We start from the raw sequence: 19,089 nt of genomic DNA, 5'->3' as shown, positions 1-19,089 counted from the left end.
CTTTGGAATAGGATACTCCCTGTGAGGTTCTTATAGAAAATACAAATTAAACCAGAAGAAGAATGGGAGTATTTACTGCTCACAGTTTTAACGGGCTATTATAGGACCTTATTATGAAAAATAAAGTCTCTTAAAATGAAAAATCTAGTGAATTCCTAAAGGAACATTATGAGTCAGTTACAAAGAAGTCAGGAAAGGTTAGTAAGTTGACCAAAGTAGTGAGAAGTACTGGTGGGTAGACTTAAACATACAGATATCACACAGGAAAGCCCTTGGTTTTAGGCACAGTGTGGCATTTCCCATCTGATCATTTTACCTCAAAGAATATGGGAATCTGTGCTTTAGAAAATCCTAATCTGGGCCAGGCGTGGTGGCTCATGCCTGTAATCCCAGCACTTTGGGAGGCTGAGGTGGGTGGATCACAAGGTCAGGAGATCGAGACCATCCTGGCCAACATGGTGAAGCCCTGTCTCTACTAAAAATACAATAATTAGCTGGGTGTGGTGGTGCGAGCCTGTAATCCCAGCTACTCGGGAGGCTGAGGCAGGAGAATCGCTGGAACCCAGGAAGCGGAGGTTGCAATGAGCCAAGATCGTGCCACTGCACTCTGGCCTGGTGACAGAGCGAGACTCCGTCTCAAAATAAATAAATAAGCAAATAAATAAATAAATAAATGAAAGAAAGTCCTAATCTGGCAGCATGGAGAGAGGGCCAAAGCACCTGAGCCAGGAACTTCTAGCTTTCAGTAGTTGTCCCATATGTCCTGGGCCAAGCCATTCTCTTCCTTCGGCCTAAGAGTCCTCATCTGTAAGAGGAAGGGGATGGATCTGATCATTTATGTGGTGTTGCATATGTCTGTCCATCCTATTTTGTGCAAAGCCCTTCTTGGGGGGGGTAGCATATCAATGTATTTCAAATACAAAAACACAAGTCTGTGGGAAAGAAGTTAGTTAAAAATATTTACTATGTGCCCACTAGGTGGCGGGCACTGTTACAGACAGTGAGGATACTAGTGTTAATGAGCCGGTTCTGAGCTGACTAATTGGGATCAGACTTACAAGTGAACGGCTGCCCCATAGCAGTGCTTCTAAGGAAGTCCTTTTCACAGCATGGAGTTATTCTCACTCAGCTCCTGTGTGCCAGCACTGTTCTAAGTACTTGGGACTCCACAGTGAGCAAAATAAATTCCCTGCGCCCCCCTTGCACACTAGTTAGTGAGAATGTTACAGCAGATAATAACTAAGTTATATGGTAGGTTAAAAGGCAGTGAGTACTAAGGGAGAAAAGGAGTTAGGTAAGGGTGGTTGAGTGTGGGGTGGGGGACCAGTTTTCAGCATTTAAACAGGACTCAATGGAGATGGGTACAATTAGCCAAGCAGATACCTGATGAAAGAGCTGTAACTAGACAACAACAGGAGAAAAAGCTCCTAAAGTGTTTACCAGGGTGGGGATGGAGGTAAGGGTGGGAGCAGCAAAGAGTCTGGAGGTAATAAAAGGGGCTCTGAGGTAATGGGAGCGGGTCATTTGGCTCTATGTACGCCATTATAAGAAATGTGGGAAATTGCCCAGAAGGAGTAGTATCTTTTTTGCCACACTTGTATGGCAAGTTGGGGTGAACGGAAGAAGATGCTTATGGCTGGAGGGAAAGGGACTTCACCTGCCTGATGCCTCCCTGCTTTCCTGAAGACTGAGGGTATCAGTAGCTCTGCATACCTGTGACTTGCCTGCAGCACACCTGCCTGGGAGCCCTGCCTTCCTGCCTTCAGAGTGGATTTGAATTTCTGGCACTTCTGCAGGAAGTGCTGTACATATGTGATCTCATGTACTCCTTAACAGCAACCTGTGATGTGTAGGAGTTATTGTCTCCATTTTCACATGCAGGAAACTGAGGCCCTGTGAAGCTGAGTAGCTGCAGGATTCTCTTTTATTATATCTGCTTCTCTAATGTCCATTGGGCTTCTCTGAATGTGCAGTGTTCTTGCTTAGTTACTTTGAAACCTTTTTAAAGCTTAAAGTTACAGATTCTTTTTCCCTATTTAAAAGTTTTTCCAGGATCATTTTGTAATAAAAAATATTGTACTTGTTTGTCCAAAAATTAGGTAAAGACATTCTTTTTTGGGTAGTTGTGAGAAAGCAGGGAATAAAATGAGATCAGATTACAGACACTTATTTTCGAATTGGAATAGAAATTGGTTTTTCCAAACTTCTGAAAAATGATGTCTGTCCTATCTGATTAAGTACATAGAGAAGATTGGAAATTTTCTTTAAAATAAGATTAGCATGCTCAAAATGCCTTGTTATTCTGAAATTCACCAATAAAAGGGAGTACGGTATAGCTTGAAAAGGGGAATGAGAAGCAAGTTGTAACCCTGTAGATCATTGACACCTGTCAGTCTTGAGGCGGCAAGGAGCTCCCTGCAGGTGTAACCCCGTTACTGCTTGAAGATTATGATCAATTTGTTTTCACATAGGCCCAACACGAGAAGATCATCTCTCAGCACCAAGCAGTCATCATAGCCACTCAGTCTGCACAAGTGTTGCTTGAGAAACAGGGTCAGTATCTCTCTCCTGAAGAAAAAGAGAAACTGCAAAAGAACATGAAGGAACTGAAAGCGCATTATGAAACTGCACTGGCTGAGTCAGAGAAGAAAATGAAGTTAACTCACTCTCTGCAGGAAGAATTAGAAAAGTTTGATGCTGACTATACCGAGTTTGAGCACTGGCTACAGCAGTCAGAACAAGAACTTGAAAACCTGGAGGCAGGTGCAGATGACGTCAATGGTTTAATGACCAAATTGAAGAGGCAGAAGAGTTTCTCAGAAGACGTTATTTCTCACAAAGGTGACTTGAGATACATCACAATTTCTGGAAACAGAGTGTTGGAAGCTGCCAAATCTTGCAGCAAGAGAGATGGTGGCAAGGTTGATACTTCTGCAACCCACAGAGAAGTGCAGCGCAAGTTGGATCATGCTACTGATCGGTTCAGGTCTCTCTACTCTAAGGTAATGTTATTTTGATTTTGTAAGGGAAAAGTCAATCTGCAATTATAGTTTTCAATTATAGTTTTGGAACAAGAGGCAAGAAACCTAAAATCCAAAACAGGAGGAAAAGGTAGCTTTAGCCTACTTCAATTTTTTTTTTGAGAAGGAGTCTCACTCTGTTGCCCAGGCTGGGGTGCAGTGGCGTGATCTCGGCTCACTGCAACCTCTGCTTCCCAGGTTCAAGCAATTCTCCTGCCTCAGCCTCTCGACTAGCTGGGACTACAGGCATGTACCCCCACGCCTGTCTAATTTTTTTTCAATTTTTAGTAGAGATGGGGTTTCACTGTATTAGCCAGGATGGTCTCGATCTCCTGACCTCATGATCCGCTCACCTCGGCTTCCCAAAGTGCTGGGATTACAGGCGTGAGCCACAGTGCCCAACCTTCTCTCTATCTTATTCACCTGCTTTACTTCTGAACAATGTATTTAAAGATGAGAAACTTAAAATTACTTTAGTTTTGAGAGCATGATTTCCAGAAGTCCCCGCTCTCAAATGCTCTAATGTCAAATGTGACCACAAGATGGCGGTTGTGCGTTGACTCTAAGCAAAAACAGATGCAGCCTCTCAAGCTTGGGAACTGGTTTCATCTCAGATTATCCTCTTCACAAACACTGCAGGTGTTTGTCTTGTATATTTGATCAGTATGTTATTTTAATACTTAATGAATAAAAGACTGTTTTGCTTGTTTTACTTCTGTGGTCAAGTAAAAGGTTTTTTTTGAAAAAAAATCTAAGAAAATATTTACTGGTTTGTAATATAATCTGAACAGACTTGCCAAGTTGCATAAATGATTTAAAGACCATCACTGGCTCTTGGACTTTGCTCCATTCTAATATAGACTCTTTGTCTTCCTTTTGTTAATTAACTTGTGCAACATATAGAAATTTATTGAGCACCTTTAAAACCCTTCCATCAAATCGATATCTATACACATGGTGTATCAAAATCTCCTTCCTCTGTTGATTGATGTCTTTATCTTTTATTCTATGTTAAGCCTCAGCTCTTGTAAATATGTTTTTGAATTGGTATAAATCCGGAACTATCTCTTTATTTTATGGTTACTTTTTGGCTTCTTATAGGGTACCTCTTCATATGAAGGAGAAAATCTTAGCCCTACAGAGTTTTTATTAACTTTGGTGGAAGTCTGGTTTTTTTTCCAAGTTACATATTTTGTAGGTCCTAAGATTATTTGATGCATATGAAAATAGTGGGTTTTAATCTTCTACCCCTTTTCTCTTTTGATTGTTAGTGCAATGTTCTTGGAAATAATCTTAAAGATCTGGTGGATAAATATCAACACTATGAAGATGCTTCATGTGGACTTCTTGCTGGACTCCAGGCCTGTGAGGCCACAGCGAGCAAACACTTATCTGAACCTATTGCGGTGGACCCCAAAAATCTTCAAAGGCAATTAGAAGAGACCAAGGTAAAAAACGAGAGAAAGATCCACATTTCCAGTAGTCTTACTGAAAGACTTCCAATTTCTCACACTTTTGTGATAGTTTCAGCTAAGAGAGGGGAACAAATGATGTGAAAAGTATACTTCTGCCTCCAGAGGTAGTTATGACTCTATTTCTCCGCAGTACCTTCTTTTTTTTTCCGAAAATTTTTTTTTTTTTGAGATGGAGTCTCACTCCATCACGTAGGCTGGAGTGCAGTAGCGTGATCTCGGCTCACTGCAACTGCCGCTTCGTGGGTTCAAGTGATTCTCCTGCCTCAGCCTCCCAAGTAGCTGGGACTACAGGCGCCCACCACCAGCTGGGACTACAGGCGCTAATTTTTGTATTTTTAGTAGAGACGGGGTTTCGCCATGTTGGCCGGGCTGGTCTTGAACTCCTGACCTCAGGTGATCCACCTGCCTCAGCCTCCCAAAGTGCTGGGATTACAGGTGTGAGCCACCACGCCCAGCCTTCCTGATGTTTTCTTAACAGGTTTGACATTGCTGTTATGGCTTGTGACCTGCCCCTCCATCCCCAAACAAAACTCAGTATTTTCTTGGCCACTTATTTATCTTTATACTTACTTATCTTGTTCACTGTTTTTTCCTCCATTAGAATTAAGCTCCACAAGAACAGGTGTTTTTGTCTGCTTTATTCATTGCTGTATTCACAGCACCTAGAATATTACCGGGCCCAAAGTTGGTACTCAATAAATATTTGTTAAGGAATGGACAGTTGGAAGGGAAGAAGGGATGCTACCATCATATTCAGCGGTTCTAAGAACCAGGATTAGGGTTCTTACTGAATATCTTCATGATTCGTAGAGATACAAACTTGAATAATTACTCAGTACAGTTCTCAAAAAGTCCACCTGCTGTTTCAGAAATACAGGCTCGATGTCAAAACTGCATAACAGTGGGATTCTCAGTCATACAGTGGTGGAGAGTTTTTAATCTATTTTTATAATGTAAAACTTATTTTAAAATTCTAAAGTAAAGGATGAGAACTAATGTGAGCAATAATTTTGAGTTTAAAAGTTTCATTTCATAAATCTATTATATGATTCCATTTCACAGGTTAACAATAGTAGGTTATTACTGCTATAGCTAGAAAATAAACACAGGATTGCCAGTTAGACAACTGTCTTTCAGAAGTTAATTGCATATCATTTACAGAGTCAAAAAATTGTGCTGTTAACATGGGAAACAGGTACCCTGATGGGCAAGCTTAAAGTTAGGTATTGCCTGAGATTGACAACTCTGGAAAGCTAAGTCATACCTGGGTGAAATGTGGCAGGTTAATGTCAGGCAGAGAGAAGGCCTGTGAAGGGGTGGGAAGCATAGGATGAGAGCAGGGAAGGAGGTCAAGCTGGGAGTTCAAGAGGGTGGAGGGCACTGCTTCTTTCCTGGGCTGAAGAGTTTATCCAGCCCTTCACTGGACACTAGGGAGATGTTGTGGGCCAGATCAGCATCCCCAGATCCATGCAGCCTCCTCAGGGTTGCTTCCTTTTTTCCAATGTGCATTTTCATTCCTGTTTTTTTTTCCTTTCTCCTTTCCATAGGTATAAGAACAAACCTGTCTTAATTAAGTTTTTCGTTCCCCATGTATTGTATATTCAAGGACAAGATATGTGGTGGGGGTAGAGGAGATACTGTGACATTAAGGTCATTATTTTAGTAGGAAATACGTATCATTTAAAATAATTATTGATTGCATGTATTACATTTAATTAGGAAGTTATTTTAAGTATAGAATATGCATAAAATAGAAATAACACATTTTAAGTTAGATCTATATTAGTAAACAGATTATATTCTATATAAAAGTAATTTTTATATAACTAGAGCAGAAAAAGAATAAAACCCAAAGAATGTGATGGTTTTTTAATTAAACAGATACATGGATAAATTTTAAAACGGAAAAACCTATTTAGTAATTGCTGCAGAAGACTCTTATAGTCCTAAGACAGTTAAAAAAATATGAAAAAGAAAGAGATCTCAAAGGAGAATGAATTCTAATTAAGTTATAGCATAATTTTAAAAATTAAATGTACAATTAAAGTTGTTGCTGATAATGCACATATTTTTCTCTCAGAAGATTTCAGAATGTATCAAGGATAAATTTTTATGAAGATTAGGTGGCCTCCATTTCTTTGATGTTTATTAACATTTTACAACTACTTTTAACAGTAATATAAACCCATGAGACTACTACAAAAAATCAATCTTTCTACATGTAACATACTATCTTCTACTTATATTCTGATGAATCATAAATGTAATTTTTGGGGCACCCAATTTGTTCCTTTCATTTGAAATATTTTTGGCCAATAGCATGTTGTTATTAGCATTATTATTCAAAGAACTGTTAACTGTGTTGTCAACAGTCTGATACCACTAGGCCATAATAACACTCCTCAAGATCCCCTTCCAGGGAAATTAGTGGATAAAACAAGATTTTAGCCCCATAAGAGGTACAGAAAACAGGATTTTGGGACCAGTCTCAAGGCCTGCGTGTGGAACCAGCAATGGGGATTGCATTGACTGACAATGTCAGCCTTCCAGACTTGCACTGATCTCTGGGGTGGTGTTAAGTCAGGAAACTTTTATGAATTGTACAAATGCTTGAAAGTGTATAGACTTCGCTGTCTTCTGGTCCCAACAGGTATTCTCTTGTCACAGATCCTTCTTTCATGTCTTAATTTCCTTGAAATCCCTTCAAAACAATAGAAGGTACCCATTTGAATACCGTAATTAACAGTTTTTTTTCCAAAATAGCACTATAAACAACTGTTATTGTTAAATTAGGACCTTGATACTTGCTAGGAATTAAAAATGATTAATTAATCTCTTGAATGTAACTGTCAAGAGTAAAGGCATGTGATGTTTTGAGAAGAAGAGGTGAAGAAGACATGCTTCTTTTATAATGCACTTCTAAGTTTTAAGCTGGTAGTCAGGGCCATCTTTGGTATTGGATATTCTAATAGAACCATGATCACTTTTAGATGTATTTATTCATTCAGTAAAGGTTTGTATGCTGAGTTTCATGAAGGCACAAAGATGTTAAAACCCTATCTCTGCCCTTGGTGAACTCACATTCTAAAAAAAATTTTCGGAGGGTACCCTTCACTTACTTCATCTCCTAAATAACCATGTTATATGAATAAGCCATCCCTGTGGTCTAGATTCAGTGTGGTCACAGGTAAAAAGTTCACGTGTTGAAGGATTTTTTTTTAACACTTTCCATAATTAAACTGCTAGGAGAATTTTTCAAACAGATCCACTCTGATGAGGATTCTTTGGCATCTTGAAACAACTGTAGGTTCTGGTATTCTAGATCCTATGTTGGTCATGGTTTGGTGGGCCTTTTGACATATGCACGGACTGCCTGTATGTCATCTCGGTTTCTTGGATTATGAAGATTAGTTGAGGAAATTTTTGCCATTAGCTTTAGGCATTTAAATAATGATAATAAATAATGCTGAAATAGAAGAAAACCTTTTTAGTTAGGTCTTACATCTGATATGTTCATTTATTTACTTAGTTGCTCATTTATTCCAGAAAAAAATTTTTGGAGCCTGCTATGTGTCAAGCACTGATCTAGGCACTAGTAATAGAAAGCCGAAAGGGATGACTTCCTAGTTCTCAAGAAGGCTATAGTTTGATAGAAGACACAGATAAATCCAATAATAGTCACAGGGTATTTATGGGATTTCCTGTAAGGAGTACTTACTAAAGCTAGGAGTGAAGAGAGACTTAGGGAAGGTTTTCCAGCTGAGTATTAAAAGGTGAAGAAGAGCCAAGTTCAGGATGACAGGGGTAGGTTGCATGAAAAAGTTGGTATGTAGAGTTTCTAAGACATTGGGTCCAGCATGAATAAATAGCTAAGAAATAGCTGTGTTGGACATTTCTGGAACAGAAAGTTGAGATTGATGGTAGAATTAGGGAATAGATTTCATTGGACCTTTTATAGCATGCTCAAGTCTTAGCCTTTTTGTCAAGGGAGACTACTAAGAGATTTTAACAGGGAGTTATATTTGGCTGTTCTTGTGTTGCTATAAAGAAATACTTGAGACTGGGTAATTTATAAAGAAAAGAAGTTTAGTTGGCTCACGATTCTACAGGCTGTACAAGCATGGCACTGACATCGCTCAGCTTCTGGGGAGGCCTCAGGGAACTTTTACTCATGGTGCAAGGCAAAGCAGGAGCAGGCATGTGACATGGCAAAAGCAGAAGCAAGTGAGAGAGAGAGAGAGAGAGGGAGAGAGGTGGGGCGGTGGGGAAGTGCTACATACTTTTAAGTGACCAGATCTTGCTAGAATTCACTCACTGTCGAGGACAGCACCAAGACGATGATGGTAAACCATTCATGAGAAATCATCTCCCACCAGGTTCTACCTTGAACATTGCGGATTGCATTTCAGTGTGAGATTTGGGCAGGGACAAATATCCAAACTATATCAGGGGTGATATGTGGTCAGATATATATTTTAGATAGAACACATTAGGAGCTATATTAGAGAAGTGATTGGAGGCAGGATCTAACACAGTTAGGATTCTTTTTTCAACAATCCAAGAGAGAGATTATCCTGGAATGATCCAGAAATATGGAGCAAAAGTTGACTTTTAAAAAATATTAAGCAGGTAAAATTGTTGATTGATTTGTACGTGTGGAAAAAAAAGCTTTAAATGGTTGATTTGCATGTGGAAAATAAGCCTTAGGATGGAATCTAGGAGGAACTTCAGGTTGACTATTTGGGTAGTTAGATATACCCCAGGAGAAAGTATAGGTACAGAGAATGAGATGATGAGTTCAGATTCAGCTTTTTTGAGTTGGAGGTGACTGCATACATCCAGATGGAAATACTCAAGAGGCAGTTGGAAAGCTAGGCCCATGGCCAAGGATGAGTTCACATCTACAACTGGACATTGGGGGCTTTGAAATCCAAATGCAGGAGTAGAAGAGGAGCGTGAGTCGCTTAAGATAAATTAAAGCTGGGAATAGGCCTATGTGGCCAGGCAGCCCACTTTTGCAGAAATCTGTAAGAGCTGTTAGAAATGCAGGGTCAAACTTCTGGAAGACGTATCTATGGCTCCTGCTTCCACCTTTTTTTTTCCTCCTTCCCATTGTTGAGCCACATCTGTTCACTCAGAGATACACAGGGACCGCTACTCATTAAATTCAAGGACTCATTAGTCTTTCAGTTTACATTATCCTTTCCGAAGCAATTGACACTGTTAACTTTTCCACTTCTCTCTTCCTTTAATCTTTGGGGACAGAGTTATTCTGGGCCCGTTTCCACCCCATCAATTACATGTGTTCTTTTTTTTTTCTCCCCATCACTTATATATAAATATTCTCCATGATTCTTTAGAATCTCCTTCTCTGGCATTCCTGTGCTTTCTTGTTTAGGAGTCACATCATGTATCTTGACTTCCAATTCTCTATGTCTGTTTCCAGTTTGGGTTCCAAGTCTCTTCCATTTCCAGTTTTGCTGTTTCCTTCTGGAGGAGGGTCCCAAAAGCACTTTGAAATCATGAATTCCAAAACAGGCATTCCTTTACTCTTAGCTTGCTCTCACTTTTTTTTTTTTTTCTTTAATATATTCCACTAATTGGCTGGGAGCATTAGCTCATTCCTGTAATCCCAGCACTTTGGACAGCTGAGGCGGGAGGATTGCTTGAGCCCAGGAGTTTGAGACCAGCCTGTGCAATGTGGCAAAACCCTGGCTCTACAAAAAATACAAAAAAATTAGCTGGGCATGTTGGCGTGCACCTGTGGTTCTAGCTAATTGGGAGGCTCAGGTGGGAGGATCACCTGAGCTTGGGAGGTCGAGGCTTCAGTGAGCCGAGATTGTACCAGTGCACTCCAGCCTGGGCAACAGAGTGAGACGCTGTCCCCCCAACCAAAAAAAAAAAAAAAAAGAAAGAAAGAAAGAAAAAGTAAATTCCGCTAATTACCTAGGCTCAAAATCTTTGGACACTTCTACTCTTGTCTCCTTTTGTCCTGTGTTCCTGCCCTCTCCAGCAGTGCTGTCTACTAGAACATTCTGTGATGATGAAATTTTTTATTTTTTTAAATTTTTATTTATTTATTTATTTTAAGAAAGTAGGAATATCACTCTGTCACCGAGTCTGGAATTAACAGTAGCATGATCATAGCCCACTGCAGCCTCAAATTCCTGGGCTCATGCAGTCTTCCTGACTCAGCTCCTGAGTAATTGAGACTACAGGCACAGACTACCATGCCCAGCTAATTTTTTAATTTTTTTTTTGTAAAGACAAGGTCTCACTTTATTACCCAGGCTGGTCTTGAACTCCTGGCCTCAAGTGATCCTCCCAAGTTGGCCTCCCAAAAAGCATTGGGATTACAAGTGAGCCACTGCACCAGCTGGAAATACTTTATTTATATTTTGCTCTGTTCAGTTGGTAGCCACTAGCCACAGTGACTACTTAGCACTTGAAATGTGGCTACTGTAACCAAGGAATGGAATTTTTAGTTGTTTAAAATTTCAATTAGTTTAAACTTTAAAAGCTACATGTAGTTGGTAGCTACCATAGTGGCAGCACAGCTTTACATGGTGTTACCAAGTGCTTTGGACTCTTCCCAACTCTGTAACTAATTCCACCTTCTCAGTCCAAACAGACCAAACGGTGGAATTGTCTTCAGCCCTCGGCCTTCAGTGGTCCTCACTGCTTTGTTGCTGCTGAAGTTGTCCCCAGCTGGTATCTCTGCTTTATTTCGTTTCCATTGGACTTTTCCCACGCAGTGCTACAAATTTAGCCTTCCTATAGGACAGCCCTGAGCATCTCAACCCCTTACCCAAAAGCCCTGCATAACTCCCCATTGCTATGGGATAAAATGTAAACTCCTTAGCCTGATGTTTGAAGCCTTTCCAGGCCTATTTCTATTTACTCACCCATAAGCATTGTCAAACTGGATGGGACTCTCCCCTTCTCCTGTGATTCTTCTGTCCTCATCTTTGTGTCTTCTGTTTGTTCTGCAGGGAGTTGTTCTCCCAAATCCATACTTTCTTAAGGAGCCATCTCAGTGTCACGACCATTGAGGTGGCCCTCATTTCCCTCCCATTTTTTTCCTGTTAACTTCCAGCAGCATTTTTTCAGACTCACCTGTGGTACTTACCACTTCCTGCCTCAAACCATAAAATCCATGAAAGTAAGCTTCGTGTCTGTTTTTATTTTTGTATATTCACAAAATGTAGCAGAATTAACAGAAATAAACATGACTCAGTATTGAGTCAGGATCTACAGATTTGGGCAAGCTTATTTATCTCCTTACCTGGAGTCAGAAGTGGTCTCAAATTTTTGGTTGTTGTTTGTTTTAGTAGTAGTTGGGGTATTGTACAAAGTCTAGAAGTAGGGGTTAAGGGTATAAAGTTAGAGGGTTGTATGATCAGGAACCAGGGAAATTATTATGAACATACGCTCAAAGGTTTATTTCGAAACTTAATTTGTATTATGTAGACTGGCTGATGCTTTTGCTAATGCTGCTTTATAACTGGCCTTATTCAAAGAACTCTGGAGTAAGTTGATGATGAAAGTTGGTATGATGAAAAGTTTATTCTGTCCAATTTTACTTTATCTTATTAGAAATCATTTTGTCCACATTAGAAATCTATTATTTAGTCCTACTGAGTATAATTGAAAAGCGTTTAATCCTACAGGCTCTGCAAGGACAGATATCAAGTCAGCAGTTTGCTGTAGAGAAACTGAAGAAAACGGCTGAAGTGCTTTTAGATGCCAGGGGATCTTTACTTCCAGCCAAGAATGATATCCAGAAAACACTTGGTAAGATATTCATGTCCTTGCTTCCTGTCTCACCGGTAAATTCTAAAGAAAGGTGTCCTAATAGATATGGAGAAAAGTGTTCACTAGTTATGGATTGTGTTCTATGTGCTCTTTCTCTGTGAAATGGTGTTCCTGCATCTGGGAAAAGGCATGCCTTCTTTGGCAGGTATATTAGAATCTTACAGGCGGGGGCTGTGTGTCTTGAAAAGAGTATATTTAAATTTAAATTTGATATTTAGAAAACGTAAAAGAAACTCGCTATGTAATGTCCACCACAGGAAGTAGAATTTCACAAAATTCTCTTGGTCGATGGGATTGGGCAGAGTTAGGCCTCCAACTTAAGGCCAAAGTAGAATCTCTTTATCTATAGTGGGAACATGGGTTTAAGAGGTTGAGAAATGTGCTTAATTGAATTGAATTGAATTTATTTATTTTTAGAGACAGGGGTTACTTTATTGCCCAGGCTGAGTGCAGTGGCCCAATCATGTCTCACTGCAGCCTTGACTTCCTGGGCTCAAGCAGTCTTCCTCATCTCAGCCTCCTGAGAATTGAGGACTACAGGAATGCTCTATCATGCGCAGCTAATTTTTTAAATTTTTTTGTAGAGATGGGGTCTCACTATATTGTCCAGGCTAGTCTCAAACTCTTGGGCTTAAATGATCCTCCCCAAATGTTTTGTGCACAAAAGTACCACTACAGCTGTAATCAAGTTTCTAGTATCACTAAAGAACTGGTGTAACTGAGCTCTCAATTTGAGTGAGGCCACTAAAAAACTTCTAGAACACAGAGAAGTGGGAAGACTTCTCAAAGCACATCTCTCAGTCTGGGTGCAAAAGCTCACATCTGTAATCCCAACATTTGGGGAGGATCATTTAAGCCCAAGAGTTTGTGATTAATGTGTTTCTTGAGAAAAGAGCTGTTGTATATTATCTTTCTATCTACGCACAGTATTTAGTTTATACCAAATGTGCAGTGGATCATCAATACATATTTTTTACTATCTTACATATGTATTTTTTGTTTTCACTGCCCTGCTTTTCACAATATTTAATGTTATTGTATATTTCTATGTGTGAATATGTGAAGTAAAAATATTCCACAACAGATGATTAGACATATGTTTTACCCTAAATAGAGCGTGAATTAAAATCTGAGTCAAAATTTTATTTGAAGAGAAGAATGGAACTTAGCTCTTTTAATATCACTGGGTAGAAGGGAAACCCTGTCTTTCATTCTTACATGTATCCAGATGTTTTTTATTATGTACCCCTGTCAAAAATGATCTTCAGCCTGCATCCCCATATATGCAGATATATGTATAAGTCATGTGAACATATTACTGTATTATTATATGTGTTATAAAACACAAAAGTATAGAGTTTTAAAGTATAAAATGAAAATATGAATGGAAGTTCTAACATTTTGTTCCTCTGTCCCAATGCAGCATCTCATATATCCACATTAGATACCATTGCTATGAGGACTTGGGTATAAGGATATGAAGGAGAAAGAAAGACTATCTTATCTGTATTTCTGTTACTCGAAGAGGCATTTTGACATTTTTTTCTTGTTGTTAAGTGTACATAGTTTCACTTTTAGTTGCTTAAAATTCATTTGTTACATTATTTTAAAACTAAAACTTCTGGCATAATTTTCTAGGAAATATGTGACACTATTTAAGGTATAGAGGAGTTTCTCTAAGATCTTTCTGACTTCTAAGAAAACCAATGATTTAAAAAAATAACATTCTTACAGTAGATTTTTATACCTTTTTCTAAAATAACTTTTAGCTTACTAAAATCAAGAATTTACTTCAGTGACAATATTTTATCACTAAGAAGTACAAACTAAACAGTGTCTTCGTTTAGGCTACTATGACAAAAATACCATCGGCTGGGTAGCTTAAACAACATACATTTATTTCCCATAGTTCTGGAGGCTGGAAATCAGAGATCAGGGTGCCAGTATGGTCGGGTTCTGATGAGGGCCCTTTTCCTGGCTTACAGATGGCCACTATCTTGCCGGTAGAGAGTGGTAGAGAGACATCACTTCTCTTCTGTTTCTTCTTCTAAGAGTGCTAATCCCACTTACACGGGCTCTACGCTCATGACCTAATTACCTCCTCAGAGAGAGAGAAAACCTGATTGTTTTTGCACTCTCATACACCATTGATCATGACACAGAACACTTCTGTGACCAGACGTGTGTGTATTTCTCCCCATACGCCAAACAATTCTCCAACAGATACCAGCTGGATGTCCTATAATTCAATTCAATTCAATTCAATTCTGACACTGTCTACCTGGAATTAGCTTCAGACCCCACAGGTTAAGGGGTCAGTCTCATAATGCTGCCCCGATTTCAGATACCAATCACAAGTCTCAAATTGTGATCCGTATTTCAGACTGATCAGTTATAAATTAGGGTTCCCATGACCCTCCTCATGTTCAGTTAATTTGCTAGAGTGACTCACAGAACTCAGGAAAAGACTTTACTTACATTTACCCACTTACTATACAGAATATTACAAACGATACAGATGAACAGCCAGATGGAAGAGATACACAGGGTGAGGTATGGGAGAAGGGCAGCAGAATTTCTATGCCCTCTATGGGCGTGCCACGCCCAGTACTCCATGTGTTCAGCTATTCAGCAGCTCCCCAAACGAATCCTATTGGGTTTTTATGGCAGCTTCATTACATAAGCATGATTGGTTACATCATTGGCCGTTGGTAGCAGCTCAATCTTCAGCCCCTCTTCCCTCCTCACAGGTTGACGGGGTGACAGTTCCAACTGTCTAATCACATGGTTGATTCCCTGGCAACATCTGCCACTGTCCCCTGCTCCCCCTACCCTAAGACTATCCAGGAGGCCACCAGGCATCACCTCATTCAAACAAAAGATGCCCCTCACGAAGAAATTCCAAGGGACTTAGGAGCTCTGCCATACACTCCTATCACTCAGGAAATCACAAAGGTCTTAGGAACTCTATGTCAGGAACTGAGGTCAACGACCAAATATCAGAACAAAAGATTCTCTTAGTGTCTGTATTACTGAGGAAATCGGAAGGGTTTTAGGAACTCTATGTCAAGAGCTATGGTCAGAGACCAAATATTTCTTATTATAAGATAGTATCACATCTTCCAAAGGCCCCAGCACCCAACACTATCACATTGGGACTTTGGCCCCAATACATGAATTTTGGGGGACACATTTAGTCTATAGCAAACAGTAACACTCAAATCTGTTAATTATATGAAAATAGCTGGCTTTCCTTGGGAAGTCACTTATTATGGCTGAACAGATCACTGATTTTACTTACCCTGTTGATGCAGTTGCCCAATTGAGAAGTTGCTAACCTGCCAACTTCAAGCTGCCATTCAGAGCATGTGCTCTTGTGAGTTTCCAAATTAGAGCTCATTTTTTTCTTCAACTTTTATTTTAGAATCAGAGGGTACATATGCAGGTTTGTTAGAAAGGTATATTGTATGATGCTGAGGTTTGGCATATGATCGAACCCATCACCCAGGTAATGAGCGTAGTCTCCAATAGGTAGTTTTTCAGTCCTTACCTTCCCACCCCTCTCCCCCAACTAGTAGTTTCCACCGTCTATTGTTTAGAGCTTATTTTTGAACCTACTGCTTGTTTCCTCTGCTGATGGCATTTTCGTGCATATTAAATGCTGTCTCCCTCCCCACTCAGTATGCTGATGGGCTTCATTGCGTTTTAGTAAGAGGAGCATGATTTTCTCTTTAAATCATCCAAACTTAACCTCTCACTCCAGTGAAAATTTTCAAGATGTTTTCTCATGATGTAGCATTAGAACAATTATATTATTTTGTTGTATAGATTATGTTTCATGGGCCAAACACAAGTCAGTAAGATGTTAGAGATGTTTCAGGACACAGCTTTTCCCTACTGAAGTGTTCTACAATGTATAAGACTAAAGCATTCAGAAATAATTAAAATATTTTCAAATTCTCGGACAGTAAGTGATAAATAAATTTAAAACATCATTTTCCAGAGAGAAAGAGATGAATACATTAAAAACCATTGTTGTTTGAACTTTTTATTGGTCTACAATATAGAATGTAGGATTTTTAACATGTAGGGCTTTAGTCAAGTGAAAACTAGACCAGAAAGGGTTTTTTTTTTTTAGCATCTTGAATCTTTAGAATTGAAGGTAAAGTTTATCCTCATATGAGATAGGTAGGTTAGCCTGTTAAGTTTATTTTTCTCTTTTGTCTGCTGTCAAACTTTTAAATAAATTCAATTTGTGTATATTTTAGAAGCATAATCTCAACTTTAAATGGATTTTCATTGTTGCCTATTTTCTTAATTACTTGCATCTGCCAGTTTCTGTGCATTTGAGTGATTTGCTTAAGTTGTGAAGTATGACAAAAGCTTAGCATGCACGTGTATGAAGGAGGGAGAGAGGGTGATAATTTTTATATGTAAAAGTTAATTCTTCAGAAATCTTTGTAACTGTGTATTGTCTTGAGAATAGCTGTGTGTGACTCACCTTTTTTCCCCCATGAGTAATTTTCAATAAGTATGGCTAATGTGAAATGTCAGATTGAGAACCAGTATTTATTTCAGAGATTTGCTGTTCGGACCACTCTGTTATCTCTCTGAGACAATTCAAATGTTTATGCGTCCAAAAAAATCTCTTTTCAAATGCAGATGGGATATATATTAACTTTTGAAAAAAGATTTCAATTTTCAGTTTCCATTGGGCTCTTTTCTTTCTTTGTATTTTAACATTTTAGGTGGTGTTCTGATTATGCGTTGGGAATTTATCATTGAACTTTTTATTTTTAAAATTTTTTGTGTGGAAATTGTATGATTCACCTTCATGTGTTTTTGAAAAGGGATAGGGCAAAGAGAACTTTGTGGTTAATATTTCCTGATCTGTTTGGAGTAGATGACATTGTTGGGAGATATGAGGATCTGTCCAAGTCTGTTAATGAACGAAATGAAAAACTCCAGATAACCTTGACCCGTTCACTGAGTGTGCAGGATGGCTTGGATGAAATGCTGGACTGGATGGGAAGTGTGGAAAGTTCTCTGAAAGAACAAGGTCAAGTGCCTTTAAACTCTGCTGCTCTTCAGGATATCATCAGTAAAAACATTGTAAGTGACTTTAAAAAAAAGTCCCATTTTCAGTTTTTTAAAAAAAACAGTTTTATAAGCTCAAAGTATAGTTAGATTTAAGATAAACTTAAGGATACAAAAAAGAGACATTTACTGAATGTGAGTGTGGAAAGTAATGCTCGCACAAAATCAAGTGTGTAAAATGGTTTATCTGTGAAGAAGTGTAGGAAGGGCTTTGTGTACTTTTTCTTGAATATTATTCATTATAGAGGGCTTATGCATACATTGAGTCTTATCTTGTTTATCATTGTTTCAGCCAGCTGCACATGAGGTTAATCAGATCAGTCTTGTCTAGTCTTTTAAGAATTAGGACCATGGCTAATCCCCAGGCTCCATTAGATTCTAGGGGTTGCTGAGTAGCAGCAGCCTCCTGCCTCATTTGAGCAACTAGCCAGCTGTTCTTCACTCTCTCAGAGAGATTTAAGATGGCATTCCTCAAGGGACAGACCAAACTTGTCATTCAGTTTCAACTGTTAACCTTCCTAGGCACAGGTTGTGCAAGCTTATGTTGTTAGGAATAGTCATTTTAAAAAATTCTGTCACATTATTTATAAACATCATAATAAAACATATGCAATATTTGGTTTATTTTAGATGTTGGAACAGGATATTGCAGGTCGTCAGAGCAGTATAAATGCCATGAATGAAAAAGTGAAGAAATTTATGGAAACAACAGATCCATCGACTGCATCCTCACTGCAAGCCAAAATGAAAGACTTGTCTGCTCGGTTTTCAGAAGCAAGTCATAAACACAAAGAAACTCTTGCCAAAATGGAGGAGCTAAAAACCAAAGTAGAACTGTTTGAGAACCTCTCAGAAAAGCTCCAGACATTTTTAGAAACAAAAACTCAGGCTCTTACTGAAGTAGATGTGCCAGGAAAAGATGTTACTGAATTGTCTCAGTATATGCAGGTATGTCTCCCTTACTACTCAGGAGGCTAATCAGATAGATTAATAGTTAGGGCAAACTCATATACTTATTGCCAGAATTATAATTGGCAGTCATTTTAATTGCTTATAGATTAGTAAAGATCTATGTTTTACTCCTTTAAAAATCTCAAACCTTATCTTTTCTTTGAAGCCTTTGCTGATTGGAAATAAATATCATTTATCACATGTATCATAGGTAGTATAAGTATCATCTTACGTACCAGAAGCCACAAAGGGACAAAATATAGAATGCATTTTAAATTAAATAAGGTTTACTGTGTTCTCTTTCAAATAGCCTATTTGCATGTTTACTATATTTAGAATACTGGCCATAGGCAGACTCATTCTTACGTGAAATTATGAATAGAGCCATTCTGATCCCACACAGACCTCTGGGTGGAATGCCATTTGAAGATCTAGCAACATTTATATTGACTGAATATCTTAATGCTTTGTAGGAATCAACTTCTGAATTTTTAGAACACAAGAAAGATCTTGAAGTTTTGCATACTCTCTTGAAGGAGATATCCAGCCATGGCTTACCAAGTGATAAGGCTTTGGTCTTTGAAAAAACAAATAATTTGTCAAAGAAATTCAAGGAAATGGAGGATACCATCAAAGAAAAGTAAGTACCACTTTAAAAATTATATTTTATTCTGTTTATATTAATTAGAGCGAGATACTTGTATTTACTTATATAGATAAATGAAACAATT

General features: G+C 38.7%; 1 protein-coding gene across 22 annotated transcripts in view; it reads left to right on the top strand.

The window, feature by feature from the left end:
* DST (dystonin) overlaps positions 1 to 19,089 on the top strand; it is a 481,968-nt gene that overhangs the window by 349,426 nt on the left and 113,453 nt on the right. For all 22 annotated transcript variants that reach the window (XM_054493134.2, XM_063666280.1, XM_054493142.2 and 19 more), the window contains 6 exons: positions 2,472 to 3,002; positions 4,292 to 4,468; positions 12,166 to 12,289; positions 17,214 to 17,422; positions 18,038 to 18,355; positions 18,832 to 18,998. In XM_054493134.2, coding sequence (XP_054349109.2) covers positions 2,472 to 3,002; positions 4,292 to 4,468; positions 12,166 to 12,289; positions 17,214 to 17,422; positions 18,038 to 18,355; positions 18,832 to 18,998 — 1,526 coding nt within the window. The remainder of the gene's footprint in view (positions 1 to 2,471; positions 3,003 to 4,291; positions 4,469 to 12,165; positions 12,290 to 17,213; positions 17,423 to 18,037; positions 18,356 to 18,831; positions 18,999 to 19,089) is intronic.

The sequence above is a fragment of the Pongo pygmaeus genome, chromosome 5 (genome assembly GCF_028885625.2).
Source record: "Pongo pygmaeus isolate AG05252 chromosome 5, NHGRI_mPonPyg2-v2.0_pri, whole genome shotgun sequence".
Taxonomy (NCBI): Eukaryota; Metazoa; Chordata; class Mammalia; order Primates; family Hominidae; genus Pongo; species Pongo pygmaeus.
Note: the sequence above shows the minus strand (reverse complement) of the source record. Positions and strands in the feature narration are given on the sequence as shown.